This window comes from Lactuca sativa, chromosome 3 (assembly GCF_002870075.4).
Source record: "Lactuca sativa cultivar Salinas chromosome 3, Lsat_Salinas_v11, whole genome shotgun sequence".
Lineage (NCBI taxonomy): Eukaryota > Viridiplantae > Streptophyta > Magnoliopsida > Asterales > Asteraceae > Lactuca > Lactuca sativa.
Window position 1 is genome coordinate 293,377,734 of NC_056625.2, and position 16,940 is coordinate 293,394,673.

Here is a 16,940-nt window from a genome sequence, read left to right on the forward strand (position 1 = left end):
TCATTGGACGAGAATGGGTTGTGGCAAAAGTATAAAATGGAAAACCTTAGTGACAAAAATATGGTGGAAAGCTAAATTCGTAAAGTATACTGTTGAAAGATGCCATGCACTTTAATATGTATATATAATTAGCTAACTACAACCTAGCCATGTCAAAAATACTTGATACCCAAATTACCCGCTTGATTTTTTCGGGTATCGGGTAAATCGGGTAAATTTTTTCGGGTAATCTAATTTTTTTTTTCAGATCGGCTAAAGGGTACGTTTGTTGGGTTTTGGGTATACCCAAATTACCCGAATTACCAAATTATTTTAATTTTTTTCGTAGAGATTGTACTCTGTAGCAGGTATTTGATCACGCTTAAACTAACTATCATTATTGTAAAACATGAATCTCTTTTATTATGGCAATATGGCACTAGCAATATTAAAATTAATTGTTTATATATCATCATGTTCTTTAAAACTTCACTGTTTTCTAGATTATAGTTTTTATTGCAATTAACAAACTCATTATCTTGACGAAACTTTAGAACATGACAAAACTTATGGCTACAATTATCTTGAACATTTTAAACTTTTAAATTAAGATCTTTAACTATTTGTTTTTTTAACATCTTATTTGATTAGATTAAGTTGTTAAAAAATTACTTGATATCTCAGGTATTATTGACTAAAAAATCTCAATATTCAAAGCTTGAGTAACTTCGTTTATGCCTTGTTTGTTTATATAAACAAGACTAATAAAGCATGACCTATTTATTTTATTAAATTTATTTTCAGGTGAAATTTAAAAAAAAAATTTATATATTTCGGGTAATACCCGAATTACCCAAACCCGACCGGATACCCGAATTACCAAACTCGAATTACCCGAATTTAATTTGGGTCGGGTAATGGGTATTTTTTTAACATGAAAACCCGAATTACCCGAAACCCGAAAAAATTACCCGATCAACACCCCTACTACAACCAGCAAAAAGATGATCAATAGTCTCGACTCCATCATGACAGATGAGACATAATCAACTCCACCATGATACCATTGTACGCAAGTCTCTCTCTAGTGAGGATATTATGTACGCAAGTCTCTCTCTAGTGAGGATATTATGTAATCGAATCCTCCAAAGAATAATATTAAGTTTGATGAGACCCCATTTGTTCCATCTACTCTCCACCCCACCTAAAAATAACAAGTCTTTGTTCCGATACACATGAGCAGAAGCAACAAAAAAGTCGTCAGAAATATCAAGGAGCCATCCCAATATATCTGGAATTCAGTTGTTTGTTATTTACCAAAAGACTTATAGCCCATCAGTATTAGGTATTATCCTCCTCTTGAAGTTTGAAGGTTCAAGTCCCGTTGTTGACATAGATTAATTTAAGGAGTAGTCTCCAATGATCATCAATGTTTTTTCTTTCACATTATCTCAAGTCCTTCATCACCACATATCGAAGTGTGTTTTTTTCTTCTGTCTTGCCTTTCTCTATATCTCGCTTGAAGAAGGAGAAGTGATGTTTGCATTGGTATTTATAAACAATATTTGTGATTAGGTGTATCCATTGGTAATATGTCTTCAATGTGTTTGCATTGGTATTCATTTATTACTTAGGGCGTGTTTTGCTTCAAATTGTTTTATTTCAAACGATTGTATGAGTTCAAATCAAAGAATAACACATGTAACTAATTCTACATATCTCCTACTATAAATGTATTTTTTGTAACCTAAATTGTTAATTCATGTGCATTACAACATTTTCGACGGTTTATATTAATATTTTTGGGATTAGCATTAGGATATGAGATTGAATTTTAGTAATTCAACAAAAAAAAAAACCATCATTTATCATCTGGTTTATATTTAATAAGTTTGCCAATAGCATTTCGAAAATCTTGGTACCCCTCTCATTTTTTGTGACTATACAATAATATTTAAAAACTGATTTTTCTATAACGATTAGAGGAAAAAAAGAGAGAACTACCGCTATCTTATGAATTTTTTTTTACCTTGAAGAAATATTTAATATCAGTGTACCTTTTTTTAATCTATTTTTATAGTAATGTGACTTATCAAGAAATAGCAATGTATATTTTTATTTATTATCTACTTTTTTATTGTTATTACTAAGTTTTATGAATATTTTGTAGCTATATGTAATCTAGAGATAAAGAAACAATAAGGGCACAATCTCAATGCCATTCTCCTATTCAGTCAAATGTAAGAATGAAGACGGATAAAACTTGGTCATATGCAACTCTAGCTGTTTGATCAGAGGAAAAGGCATACATAATTTTTTTGTTAAATGGTTATTCATGGTGATCATAGATAAGAAACATTTTGTTGGTATTAAAGGTACTCTACATAACCAGTATGTTGATGAGGAAGAGTAAACATAATTGTGAAACATTAAAGCACGATTTGTTAAATGGGGAAAAGGAAAGTTATATCAACTTTGCATCATTTCTTTACAAAAGCTATGTGACTATTTTCAACCCGATTTTTAAATATGTAATGCAAAATTAGGAAAAGTTATATGATGTGGATTTAGTTATTATTATATGGTTCTATGATACATGTGTACCTATGAATGCTTGTAATTCGTCTTATTTTCATCGTATGGTATACAACCTAACGAGTATTGGAGAAAGATAAACCACTTTTTATCTTTAATGATCTAAACGAAAGTTGTAGTATTCGTTAAACTGAGAATTTTCATAAAAAGAATGTCCAAATCTGATTTCGTATGAAGAATTTATGATTTTTTTTAAGTTTCGGAATAGCAGTAGACAGCTAAAAACAAAAAATAAAGATCGAGTGATTTTTAGCCGACACAACCTAAACGAGAATCGAAGGTCTTGTCAATAGTAGTACAACGGTAAAAAGACAGACGGAAACGGACATCGAATGAAGAAGTTATGAATTTTTAACGGACTTTTCCTATCCCGCCTGTTAAAAATATAATAATAAAAATAAAGTCAAAACTTTCCTAGCAAGCGAGTTCTGAACATTTCCCAAAGTAAGTTCTCTTGGTCATACTCATTGAGAGCTTTGAATGTTCCTTCCCACCAGACTAAGGCTTCTCCGATGAGCACTGCAGAAGCATAATTAGCCTTGTCTTCATTAACCACATGAGAGATATGGATTACTTTTTCTGTGTTCTAGATCCATGTAAGAACAACAATGGGATTAAGAACACCTAAAAACTCCTTAGCACCATTACTCTTGAAAGTTTTGAATGAAGGACGTCTCGCCTCTCCTTTTGAAGATTCTCCGGTGACTTTCTCTTTTCCTTTATCACCATTATTTTCGTGTTCTTCGAGAGTCTACCGAAAAACACCAGTAAGTTTACCCAAGAGTTGCTCCTCATGAGGGGATGCTGCAGTATTTACTTCATCAGGACGAGGATCTCCACCCACTTCTGGTGTATGGCTACCCACTTGTTCAGCAATTGTTCCGTAAATTTGAAGTAATATAATACTTTAAAATATTAGGATTTATCATTACCTAATACTTTACTTAAATCTTTCGTATGGTTTGTATCCATATACTTACAATGAATCCGTTCATATATTGAACTTCTGACGGTTTAAGTCTAAATACCAATCCGTGGTATTTAGTTCACTTAAACTACTGCTCTGATACCATGATTGAAAGACCCACACTTTCATATGATTGAGAGGACCACTTTTAATAAAACTTAAACCTACATCATATTACTCCAAAACATGCTACATGCATATTCATAAATAATATTTTACATTGATAATTTGATTACAAAAGACTGGATACAAACCGACTATTAAGAACAAAGTATTATATTTATTACATAACTACCCATGATATTATAGTTTTATACAACATGAACACTAATTACAAAAGTAACAGGATTATCTATTCACAATCTTCTAACAATATATGTCTATACTGGATCCTTATTACCTGCAATGTTAAACACTGAGAGGGATAAGCAGACATGCTTAGTGAGTTCAATAATAGATACAATATAATGTTATGTCATATATATACATCAATATGGCAGAAGCAAAGAGGAACAAGGAATAACAAATGCATATGTGATTTATGTGAGAATCTTTCCATATCATTCAATGATTTGATTCAAAGATATACAATCAGTGAGACATAACAATTTCTGTAAAGTCCCGAAAAACAGATCTACCAATGATCAAAGAGAATCACAGATGCAAACACGAATTAATAAGCAAATATAGAACAAAAACCAAGCTTGCATACGCTTCAAAGCTATAAAACGTCTGATACAACTTGGGAGAATACGAAAGCATCAACAACCAACGAAGTCTGACACAACACCCTATTTAAAGACGGACTTACAACCGTAAAGTGTTTACGGCCATAAGGAGTTTACGGCCGTAAACACATCTTGACCGTAAACTCATGACAAAAGACAATCTTTCTATACATCCACTACTACCAACTATTATGCCTAGACCAAACCACTGTACAGGTTCTTTCAATCTCCCCCTTGGTTTGGACTAGCTCGGCCCCATTCCTTTCTTTACCAGCATGACATCCATTTGGCCCATTGCGCCATTCCACATCTGCTTGCTCAAGATCTCTGCAACCATCCTGGTATACGCCTTGGCTCCCTCCTCATAGATATCTTCAACCACTTTGATCTGAAAATTGCTTAGGTAATGAATATCCCACTTCCTGAACTGCAACAGGTCTCTTCGATCATACAACCGTATGCACCCATTCTTGAGCTTAATGACTGCACCACAAGTACTCTCATCATAAACCCAACACTCCATAGAACCGAGCGATCCATCTTGATAACCTTTCGCATACGAACTCCGTTTTCGACGTTCTTTATATCGACGTGTAGGTGAGATTATGCTCTACAACTCTTGTTTAGACTCCATTGGATAATTTTGATTTTTTTTAAATATATTATAAATATATTACTTATATATTATCTTTAGTAGGTCGGGACCGAAAAACTCCGTTCGAAATTCATAACTCCTTCATCTGAACTCCGTTTTTGTCTGTCTTTTTATCGTTGGACTACTATGGAAGACATCTTCGAATCTCGTTTAGATCACTAAGGATAGATATCTATCTACCTTAAATTCACTATTTACGTCGCGCTGGGTCCCCGTGGGTCGTGCCGGTTATGTCACGAAATTTCGACAAGTCATAACTTCTTCGTTATAACTTGGATTTTGGCGTTCTTTATATGCACGGAAACCTTGTGAAATATACTACAACTTGGTTAACATTAATCCTTCTAAATAATCTTCCATCAAAAAGTAATTTTTGATGCTTATCGTCTCTAAATTGACTAGCCCGAATCTACGGGCGTTACACTTAGTGTTGAGAAGAATAGTGGCATCATGTCCTCTTCATGTTGATAATGCCCTATTACTCCACCATTCACTGTTATGAATGCAAGGAGTAACCATCAATCCAATGAGTCTTGTTTTCATCTACTGACTTATAATTCAATAAAACCTCGAATACCCTTGTTTTGATCTTGTCAACATAATGGTTTCATTTGAGCCAATTAACTCATTGGTTACAAAGACTATTCTCTGCTCATTTCTTGCTCTAGATGAACATAAAGTTTGCAATCCATTTGAAGCACCTCAATGATTAATGGTCTAGTCATTTTTGGTTTATAGTAAGTTGTATTATATTTGCTCTTGCCTATGTTTTCTTTTATAGCCAGTCTTAAGCGATAGATATCTCAAAGAAAGGAAATTAATTAATGAGTATTTATTTCAAAAGATATCCTTTTGGTGATTCCACTTGAAATATTTTATTCCTTTATGATTCGTCTAACAAAAGGCTATGTAAAGAGCCTCTGAAAAAGGTGTATATTCCTTTTCAACTATTCTTCTTTATGTTGACTAGTTCCCATGCTTTTATTTCCTTATTTGACTAACTCTTTTGTTTGTATATTATTTATTATTTTGTCTTTGTACTTTTTCAAAAGGAATTGACGATGACATTTTATAATTCAAAGATAGTACTTTTGATAAATAATCTCCCCTAGAAGCTTGCTGTTCTATGTGCCTAAATCTCTCTAACTATCTCATCAGTTGAGACCATCTGCTGAGATAACATTATGTTACCCTCTCATGCTGATTGTCTAGCATCCTCTAAACTGTCTAAGTGGGATTACTTGGTCCAAATAATTTTTTTTATAGAAAAGCTTTGGTGTTTGTTCTTAGTTAACTATCTTGCCTAAATTTGTCCCTAGAAGCATGCTTGTTGTATGCATCAAGTCTTATGTTCTGTTGAAACATTAAGCAAAACCCAATTACATACTCTGATTGCATAGTCATCAATATAAGGGTTACTTATCTGGTCCTTAAATGACAAAGGGTTATTCATGTCCTTGACCTCCTAAACTGAGGTATGAGATTGTACCATTACGAATTGACGGTGAATCTATGATTCTAGACTTCAACTAACCCTATGATGCAAGGGTAAAACCACTTCTTGCTGATGTTTATCATTGTTAATGATTCATGTTGATTCCACCTCAGCATGACAAAAAGCAATCCATTCTCTAATTTTCTTCTTTTGCATATCATGATTCAGCATATGAAGCCTGACGTTGATGAGAATTTGAAATTTTTTTGCCGATGGGTACATTTCATACCAGAATCTATTGCACGCATCATACCACTCTTGTTTTTTTTTCTTTTAATAAAAGTGATTAATGAGTCAGTGTATGAAACCACACGCTGATGAAATCTCGCAATACAATGCAGTGAATGGTAGTTTAAGCCTACACTATCAGGAGACATCACAAATGTACTGGATTACAAGTTACAACTCTGATTCACTGATCGCTTCCTCCAAATTTCATATTTGTTGTTGATGTAAAAAAAAGGGAGAAACTTCCAAACTAGTAAGTGTTATTGATCTGAAGAGAAGCAAAATCTAAAGGGGATCCAAGCTGATAGCTGACATCAATATCAATGATCAACGCTCTATTAGCTCATCATCTATTTGTTATCATCTGTTTGTTCGCTGCAACTTATAAATGCTACCTCTACTGCTGATAATTAAAATGTGGAGTTATACATTACACTTTCTCAGGGGGAACATTCGTTAAAGTTGAAGAAGATAAAGTTTCAATCTTAATCTCAGGGGGAGCACAAGCTGAAGAAGTTATTGAATATTATTTTTGACATCATCAAATAGGGGGGGGGGGTTGTAGTATCACACCTTATGATCGGATGAGTCAAACACTCTACACGCTAACTGTCAACGCCAACGTCACCATCGGCACCAGCGCCTCAAGTCTTATCAACGTTAACTTATCGTTATATATTCTAATGTAATCTTTCTATATTAGGTAATGATACAAATATGCAAAGAATAGATAGCATATCTGATATCTTTGTGATGAGCATCGGTTCTTAGTATATATTATATACAATCCCTTCAATCAAGGGATATACTTGTATATGTTAGTATATATTCAACATTAGGGGGAAGCACTAATGTGAATGTCTTGGTGACTGTCTTTGCGAAAACCCGTTTTCTTGGTGAAAGACATTTTGGAGCATTCTTCGTGTTCTTTACTTTTTCTATTCTTTATTTGCTTAGCTTAGTTTGTTCTTGTTTTTCATACTTGAAGTGTATTCAATCGATAGGAATCTTAACTAAGCTTTATGCTTACCCTCTTTTTCCCTAAATCTATGATTTCAGGACTGAGAGGTATTGATGATGGCAATGCGTGACAATACACACTGGCCGAACTCTAAGATTTTGGGTTTTATACTGATGTTTTGGTTAAAGACTTAAATGATCTTTGTTTTGGGTTTTTTTGGAAATTTAAAAGATAGTGAACTAATGGGTTTGGTTAATGAAATAATTTATTTAAAAGTTTAAATTTTACTAAAATTTTTGTGATGTTACAATTTGTCATGAACCCTCCAAGTTATCGTCTCGGAAACACGTCACGAATGAAGATTTGGACGCGTCACTACCTACACTAGTAAACATTTTTCCACATATATTTTTATTCCAACACCCTTTCCAGTTAATTTGCCTCCTTTCTGTCAAACAATCTATTTAATATGTAATAACAACAATTTGAAGGATATAAAACACATTTTGTTCTAAATAATATCAAAACACAATTCAAAATAATAAGATAAGGTATGAAATATATGAATAAAATAGGCTTTTACTAGTCACTTTGATTTTTTTATGTGACTAAATGATAGAAAATTTCATGGAAAAAATAAATTAATGAGACTAAATGTTAAATAATTTACAAAGTAAATGTTTTTTTATAGAACGCTTATGCATATAATTTAATTGATTAACGATCTCTAGATTACAATCAATAGCCACTTTGAAATATTTTTGTTATGTTTGAATGATAACAAATATTGTAGCTAACAAGAATTTCAGTTGCTAAATAGACAACAACTAGGGAAGAATCCCGTGTTGCGGGGTTGGATAAGCAAAAGACATTCTTCAGATGAATTTCAACATAACGTCATGCAAATTGCTTGTTGACTTATCTGGAGTTAAGTTAGCATTGAGAGAGAAAGTGTAGAAGGATTAAGTGATTAACAATTGGAAGTTGATATTACACAACACACACCACAAAACTTTTAAAATTATGATATATATGATTTTTACGCTGACCAAACAAAGAATCAAACTAAGGTTATGTGGTTTTGAATTTATATGCTACTTGAATCTCTGTTAATGAAATGACTACCTATAATAAAAAAAAAAAAAGAATAGATATGTTTAAATTGTAAAATAAAAAGAACATAAAATGTGGAAAAGGAAATTTCATAAGATGTGCATTAACATTCCTCAAATAAACCATCTAATTGAAAATTTTGTAATTGGAAATATTACTATTAGAAATGGTTAAATAAATGCAAGAAATAGCAATGAAAATTCATAAATATAACATATGTTTATTATATTTATGGCATATCCTACTTTAAAGAAATCTAACATATTATAGGAATACAAAGCAAGTTTATGTAGTAATTTCAAGGTATAATGTCTTAATAAGATTAAAACTGAAAGTACAATGCTATTAGGGGTAGATTAGTAAATTTTGACTATGCTTCCTTTCAACCAATAATGCATCATATATCATTATAGCCCCTTGGAGCAAAGATTACACCTTGTACCTATCTTGTCATCAGCAAATTATAAATTAAGCTAATGTCATTTAACCTGATAATAACAAACTCCATTACCTCAAAATATCTAAAGAATCCAGAGCTCATATCACGAACAACAGGAAATCCCATATCAATTATATTCTCAGTAATATATGTCATATATAAATGAAATCTCCATTCCTATAACCAAATTAAAGTAACAATATTATAAAACCTAACAATATGAACAACAGAGAAATTATAAAAAGAAAAGAAAATTACCTGATATCTTCTTTTGTGGGACTCTCTCAAAATGGTTAACTTAATCAATATCTCATTCACCACTTTTCTTGGACTCTTTTACCCTTATAACAAACGATGATCACAAAACAACAAATGTTGCCTATAACATAAATGTTGATGTGAAAATTCCATGTTGTCGTAAATCAAATTTGAATATTGAAACTTACTATTAGGAAGCTCAGTAGTAGATAACAGACTAAATACATGTGCTACAGAAGCATCCATTGATTCTACATCTTGATATGCATATTCAGATAGGTCACTTACATAAAACCCTAAAATCCATCATACGTAATTACATATTTACCCTTGGGGATACAATTTTATATTTTGATAATAAAAAAAACAGTGTTATCAAAATTTAAATCATACATACAGTTGTGGGAAAGCCACCGAATAAGATTAATGGTTGAGAAGGTGAAGTAGGGCATATCCACTTGATCTAAAAAAAATAAAAATAAAATAAACATTAGACAAAACTGCAAATTTGGTCCTTGTGGTTTGGCAAAACCTTTGGATGGGGTCCAAAAAGTTTCCAGCTTGCACCAAAGGTCCAAAATCAAGGTTTTCATGGGTTTTTAGTCCATTCCGTCATTGACCGTTTGTTTGGGGCCGTTAGTGCCTTCACGTGCCCTCCATGTGAGGGCATTTTGGTCATTTTACGTACTTATTTTAAATAATATCATATTTCTCCTTTATATACATACTCATACGCAATCCTCCTCTTCTTCTTCATTTTTATTTACAGAGAAGCAACAAAAGGGCTTCTTCTTCGTCTCTCAAAGGATTCTTCTTCTTCGTGTCTCGTCTACTTCTACTACTACGAGATTCAAAAATGGTGCTCTGCTTCTGTGGGAACGTTGCTGTTGTGCGAACCTCATGGACTTCACGAAACCCTGGTCGTCGTTTCTATGCATGCCCTAAAATGGTAAGCAAACTCATATTAGGTTATGGTATTTCGGTAGTTATGCAATAACTCTTCTACTTTAATGTATTCTTGTAGGGATCCAGATGTGGATTTTTGGGGTGGTTCGATCCCCCTATGTGTCAAAGATCAACTGTTATCATACCAGGACTGTTGAGAACAATGAATAGGTATGAGGTTGAAGTGGGCCAGCTGAAGATGTGTTTGCTTGTCTCGTGGGTTTTGTTTCTGTTGTTTGTGCTGTTTTGGAAATAGGAATTAGAGGTTAGGACTTTTTTTGTTGGTAGTAACCACTTAAAAATGTGGTCTTTTGGTGCTAGAAGGTTTAATTGTGGTTTATATATGTTTTTGTTGGTAATAACCACTTAAAAGTGTTATCTTTTGGATCATTGTATATGTAATGCTTTTATGACAATGGGAAGTGTAATGGTTTTATCCTTTTATGAATATGAAATTATAAAGGTTTGATCTTGACATGATATGCAAGTGTAATGGTTTTTCTCTACGTTTGGATATGCAATTGTAATGGTTTTATATGCATACATTAAGTACATTGCCATAACATCTTCATGCTTTGACAGTACAACATAAACAAATAACAAACAACATTACCAAAAGGGGACCATAGCAGATAAATGCCAAAACACAATCATTACCAACAAAGGGCATTAAAGTACATTATCATAAGGGCATCAAAGTACATTATCAAAATGGATCAAAAAAAAAGGCAACAAAGTAGCAACTAAAGTGCATTAACAAGTCTTCACAAACATAAAAAGTACTTAAACATCAATTCCCATCTTTGGCCTTGCAGGTCCTGGCATTGTGACCCTTTTGCTTACACTTACTACATGTCACAGTCAAAAACTTCCTGCTCAGTGATTGAGTTTCATTATCATTTTGACTTTGACTGTTTGCTTGCCTCTTACGTTGCTGGATTTCAATCCTTTCCTCTGCTGTAATCCTTCTTTTCTTTTTTGGCCTGCCTATAGCTTTGTTGTGTGGTGGAGGCACAAGAGTTGTTGGGCAGTCACTCTTAGGCCACATGGCTCTACCTTTGATAGGCTCCACCTTGAAGGAGTACATCTCTTTCCATGTATCAAGCCAATACACCTTATGCACATAGGTGTATAGTTCTCCCACCTTTTCATTATTGTCTGCCATTTCATTTAGGCTTGCAATTGCATGTTTGCAAGGAATTCCAGTAAGCTCCCACTTTCTACAACTACACTCCCTTTTCTCCATGTCCACCACATGTTGATCATTCCATGGACCTTTAACCTGATACTTTTGTCCCCCATTCCATCGTGCATGATACTTACTAGCTAGTGTTGTGTTTGATTCCAAAATCCTAGTACCAGTTGGAGTTAATGGACCTTGACACTTGTTTAACACCTTCATCACATTGCATACTCTCTTCATAAGGTACTCTCTGATGAACTCCAAACAACTGATAATGGGTTTGTCTCTCCCTTTAACAAGTTTGCTATTGAACACTTCACAAAGGTTATTCAATAACATGTCTGAAATTGCCCTTCCTAATAGTTCATTAACAAAACAACAGTTAGTGTATATCTATACTACAATAAAAAATAAGACAACAAATTGAGAAAATACCTGAAAAATGACTTCTAGCCCAATGATGTGGAGGGATTTTCAAGAGCCACTGATATGCTTCTATGTCATAATTCCTTAGCTCTACCATTACAGCTTCAAACTCTGGTATGGTGGTGGCTGTAGCACACCTCCAAAAATACTCCTTGTATTCTGTAGTCTTAAATCTGATCCTCATGTTCTGGTATATGTGTCTAATACAGAACCTGTGTTCTGCATTAGGGAACAATTGTTCTATGGCTGGTAGAAGACCCTGTTGTCACCAAAACAAAATAAGAAATTAGTCTGTAATGCAACTAGTATGCAATATTAAATGTAACTATAGTACCTTCTGTCTATCACTGATAAAGGTGAAGTTGGAATTTGAATACAACTCAAGATCTTCTGCAAGACACTGAAGAAACCATTTCCAACTTGAAGTGTTTTCACTTTCAACAACAGCATATGCCAATGGGTAGGTTCCATTGTTGGAATCAACACCAACTGCACTTAGTATTTGACCTGGGAAAGGTCCCTTCATGAAGGCTCCATCTAAGCCTAAAAATTCTCTCAAACCTGCCTTAAAACCTTTCTTCAAAGGACCTAAACACACATATATCCTTCTGAATTGCCTGGTTGGGGATGAAACCACAGGTTCTGAAACCACATCAATCTTTACAGTTGTACCTTCATTTGTCTTTTGTAGCTCTAGTACATAGTCTCTCAAAGCTGCATATTGCTTTACGTAATCCCCTGCAACATTTTTGGTGGCTAATGCTCTTGCCCTAAATGCTTTCTCTTCTGAAATACTAACTCCATAAGTTGATTGGAGTTGCTCTTGTAGGGCACGAACAGGCAGTCCAGGATTAGCTTCAATCTGATCCATAATACGTTTGGAAAGAAATGTTGCTGTGCAAGATCTAATTTTTCGTGTTTGGAGGCAGATGTGTTTCTGATTATAGGTCTTAATAAACCAATAGTCCTGTTCACTTGACCTAGATGCATGAAGTTTCCATGTGCATTTAACTTTATCTGAGTTTACATCTTTACCCTTTACCTTTTTCCCAGAGGTAGGTCCACCTACCCCACTTGCATTTAAAACTACAGTTCCATCACAAACAGCTGTCAATCTACTCTTGTCGTTTTTTGTGAATGAGATATTCCTCCTTGTCTCTAAAGCATGCAGGTCAATTTTGTCTTTCAATTCTTTCTTGGCTTTATATTTCTGCCCAATATGAAAAGCTACCTTGTGCACCTCACCAGCAGAACATAAGGTTTGTTTCCCCAGCTCTTTGATCATTTCTCTTCTTTTCCTGTTGTCCCCTGAGTCCTCACTTAATGAATCCCACTCGTCATTGTCAATTACCTCCAAATCATCTTCTTCATCACTATCTTCATTTCTTTGACCACCCATTCTTTGACATCCATTGAACTCTGCTTCTGTATCAATATTTAGGTTGAAATCCTCCATGTCAACGTCAACATCTTCAATTATGTTGTCCTCATCAATCATAAAGTCACTATCTTCATCTTCACTGTTTTGATTCTCAAAATCAATGTCATCAGGCTCCTCTTGTCTCCACTCATCGTTGAAAGGAATGTTATCTTGGCCTTCAAACCCATTAAATGGGATGCTATCTTGGTCTTCAAAAGGTTGGAAGTTTGTCATTAACTCATCATCTATGTTGATGTTAGTTGAAAATTCATTGACTCCTTGAGGATCATTATCCATGACAACTCTATACCCCTCATCTGCAAATCCTTCTACACCCTCACCATTGGATTTGTTCACATCAAGTTCTTCATTCACATAAATCTCTTTGTTTAACTCTTTTTCTGCATCAACTACAACAAATTCATCTACAAATCCTTCTACACCCTTACCCTTATCAACTTCACCACTTGCCATTGTTTTTTCAGCACCTTCCCAATCCAAGTTAAGCTTTGTACTACAAGACGATGCCCCTTTACTATGTTTCCAACCTTTAGACCTACTAAATTCAGGTGTTGCTGATTTGTATAAGGTTAATGCTAACCCTAAATCACCCTCACCAACATCAATTTGGATTGGAGTTACCACTTCATGAGCAACTACAGGTGATGAGGGTCTAATGGAATCCTGCTTCTCCATGTCTTCTATTATAACCCTTCTTGGACCAGTTGGGGACATAAAATATGTAAGCAAGTTCGTTTGACCATGCTCTGTGTACACTTTAATCATTTTGTTATGATGGGTAACATACCGTGAGAGATTACGCACATCATCATCGTTACCTAATGCTCGGAGTCCAAAGTCAAATCCTTCATTAGGCAAACGGAAATGGTAATACATGATTTCAGTACCATCATACCCTAATTCTCTCATCATCAAGTCTAGTTCATGAACAGAAAATTCATCAATGTCGACAACATCAAAGTACCTTACTTGGCCATTAATATACCTGATATTTGGAAACTTTGTGAAACTCCCTCCGTGATGAAGTTCAATAGAGAATATGTTGGGGTAACCAGCTTCAAAACAGAAAGAGACGATTGTTAGTTACAGTTTTTCAAATTTTGAAGCTTGATCATAAAATACAGAGTTTTTCTAAGTTTGAATCTTACCATAAACTTCTTGAACGTTGACAATCTCTCCAACATTTCTAAGTCCCCACATTTTCAAAAGCAGGAACACAATCCAATTTTCAGACGATCGTTAGGGTTTTTGCGTTTGAATCAAGAGGTATGAGTAGAAGACGAAGGAGTGTACAGTCTGCAATCTAATTAATTGAAGTGGCGGCAACGGAGGCTAGGACCTAAAATGACCAAAATGCCCTCACATGGAGGGCACGTGAAGGCACTAACGGCCCCAAACAAACGGTCAATGACGGAATGGACTAAAAACCCATGAAAACCTTGATTTTGGACCTTTGGTGCAAGCTGGAAACTTTTTGGACCCCATCCAAAGGTTTTGCCAAACCACAAGGACCAAATTTGCAGTTTTGTCTAAACATTAAATAATCAAGGTTAGAAAGAGAAAAGGAAAAGGAAAAGGAAAAGGAAAAAGGTTTTTTTCACCAGAACCAAGAGAAGGGCAATAGAAATACAGCCACCAAGAAAAAAACTTGCAATTAAACCCTACCATCAAAATGTAATGAAAATCAAGTTCCAAATAAAAAACATGATTTGATACGTATAACTTGTCAATTTGATGAGTTTTTCTATCCCAAAACAGATATATCCTAATATACCCATTCAAAGGGGTGAGAGAGTATCGTTAGATTCACTTCATAATGAAAAACCTAGTAATTCTTGTAATACAAAATTGCCATTTATGCTTCTGGTTTTACTACTTAGGAGCTGATGGATATATCTTGCCAAATTGTGTATAATCTAATAGCGAAAGTGTTTCGTATCAATATCCAAACTTATCCATTGAAATCTTCAAATGAAGTCGAATCTCGGAATGTTCTGAAATAGAAGAATTCTGCTCGTGTAATATGCCAAATTGAAATAGAGTGAGATATTCCTTCAACCGATTTAGGGCTACCTTGAGTCCCTACGTTGGAAACAATAGTAAGACAGGGAGGAAACAAATGAAAGAAAAGGATGAATTTTAAGAACACAACATACCTGGAGAAGGAGTAAGACGATTATGCCGACAATGTGAAGAAGAAGTCATTCTAACCATAGGAGTCGACGAAATTACCAAAAGAAGTGAAAATTGAAAGAGGGATAAGAACTGAGAAGGAAACAATAAGCCTAATAGAGATGGAGTTGAAGGAACCCAAAACCCTTTGCTTTCCAGGTAAAGAAAATAAGAATAAACTGGGGGTATGAAGTCCTTGGAAGTGAAGGGAGGGTCGATGGTGGTCCGGTGGGGGCGGTGAGCGGTCGATGGTGGTGCGTCGGGGTGGACCGCTAGTGGCGGTGCCGACTGAATATGATAGTGACGACCGAGAGAATTTGAGAGTGTGGGGAGAAATCAGTTCTGTTCGTCTGGTAGTTGTAAATCAGGATATATATATATATATATATATATATATATATATATATATATATATATATATATATATATATATATATATATATATATATATATATATATATATATATATAATAGCCAAAAATGAAAATAAATTCTGTCTAAGATTGTAAAAAGAGTCAAGGTATTAAGAGTTTAGGTTCTAATAGGTTCTACAAAAATCACATTTAAAGAAAGAATACTCTTTGCGATATTTACAACTTGAGTTTACAAATAATATATATGCTTGAATTAGAAAAAAAAAAGTCACATTAAAAAATATATAAAATATATTTGTCCAAATGATAACATGAGATCATATTGAAAACAAGTTATTGGGGAGGTGAAGTGAATAATGACCATAATGACAACCACTACTACAAAAAAAACTTATAGGAACCGGTTATTTCATTTAAATAACCCGGTTTTGAACCGGGTCCTAAAGCCAACGAGACCTATGTGGAAAAAGGAATAGAACCCGGTTTTAAAACTGACGCCTATCTAACACAAAAGAACCCGGTTATTCATAAAACCGGGACATATAAGAGAAACATAACCCCTGGTACTTGATCATATATGCAGATTATGTCGCGGTCCAACCATACAAAACCGGGTCATATATGTCTAAAAGAGCCCGGTTCCAATCCCCAAACCGGGTCATATAAACATTAAATATGGATCGGTTCCATTCAAATAACCGGGTCTTTTTTTAGCCTTCCAAAAACCAACTATAATCCCAAAAGCATGGTTATAAGAATTAAATTGGTGACAACTTTATTCAAATAACTATAATATAAAGAAAACAATGCATAAAAAACACAAACGGATACTTGCATCCAAAGCAAACATTCAAAACAAAACAAAAATTATGCATTGATGAACATGTTAAATAACCAATCATTATAGTCATCGATAAAAACATGCTTAAGTGCTGCTAAAAACTACTTGATTTGGTCATTTACTACTACATAAAACTTACA

General features: G+C 34.2%; 1 protein-coding gene across 5 annotated transcripts; it reads right to left on the reverse strand.

Annotated features, from left to right (window-relative positions):
- Positions 1-11,016: 11,016 nt before the first annotated feature.
- On the reverse strand, positions 11,017-15,939 carry LOC111906347 (uncharacterized). Of its 5 annotated transcripts, XM_042900430.2 has the most exons (7): positions 15,570-15,939; positions 14,562-15,495; positions 14,399-14,468; positions 14,201-14,258; positions 12,307-14,104; positions 11,982-12,231; positions 11,017-11,902 (listed from the first exon to the last, which is right to left on the reverse strand). In XM_042900430.2, exons 2-7 carry the CDS (start codon positions 14,595-14,597, stop codon positions 11,154-11,156), a joined length of 2,961 nt encoding a protein of 986 aa, XP_042756364.2. In that variant the 5' UTR covers positions 14,598-15,495; positions 15,570-15,939; the 3' UTR covers positions 11,017-11,153. The 5 variants fall into 5 exon arrangements, with proteins under 5 accessions (XP_042756364.2, XP_042756363.2, XP_023757875.2 ...); XM_042900429.2 differs by having other exon boundaries at positions 12,307-14,258; XM_023902107.3 differs by having other exon boundaries at positions 12,307-14,330.
- Between the last annotated feature and the right edge of the window lie 1,001 nt (positions 15,940-16,940).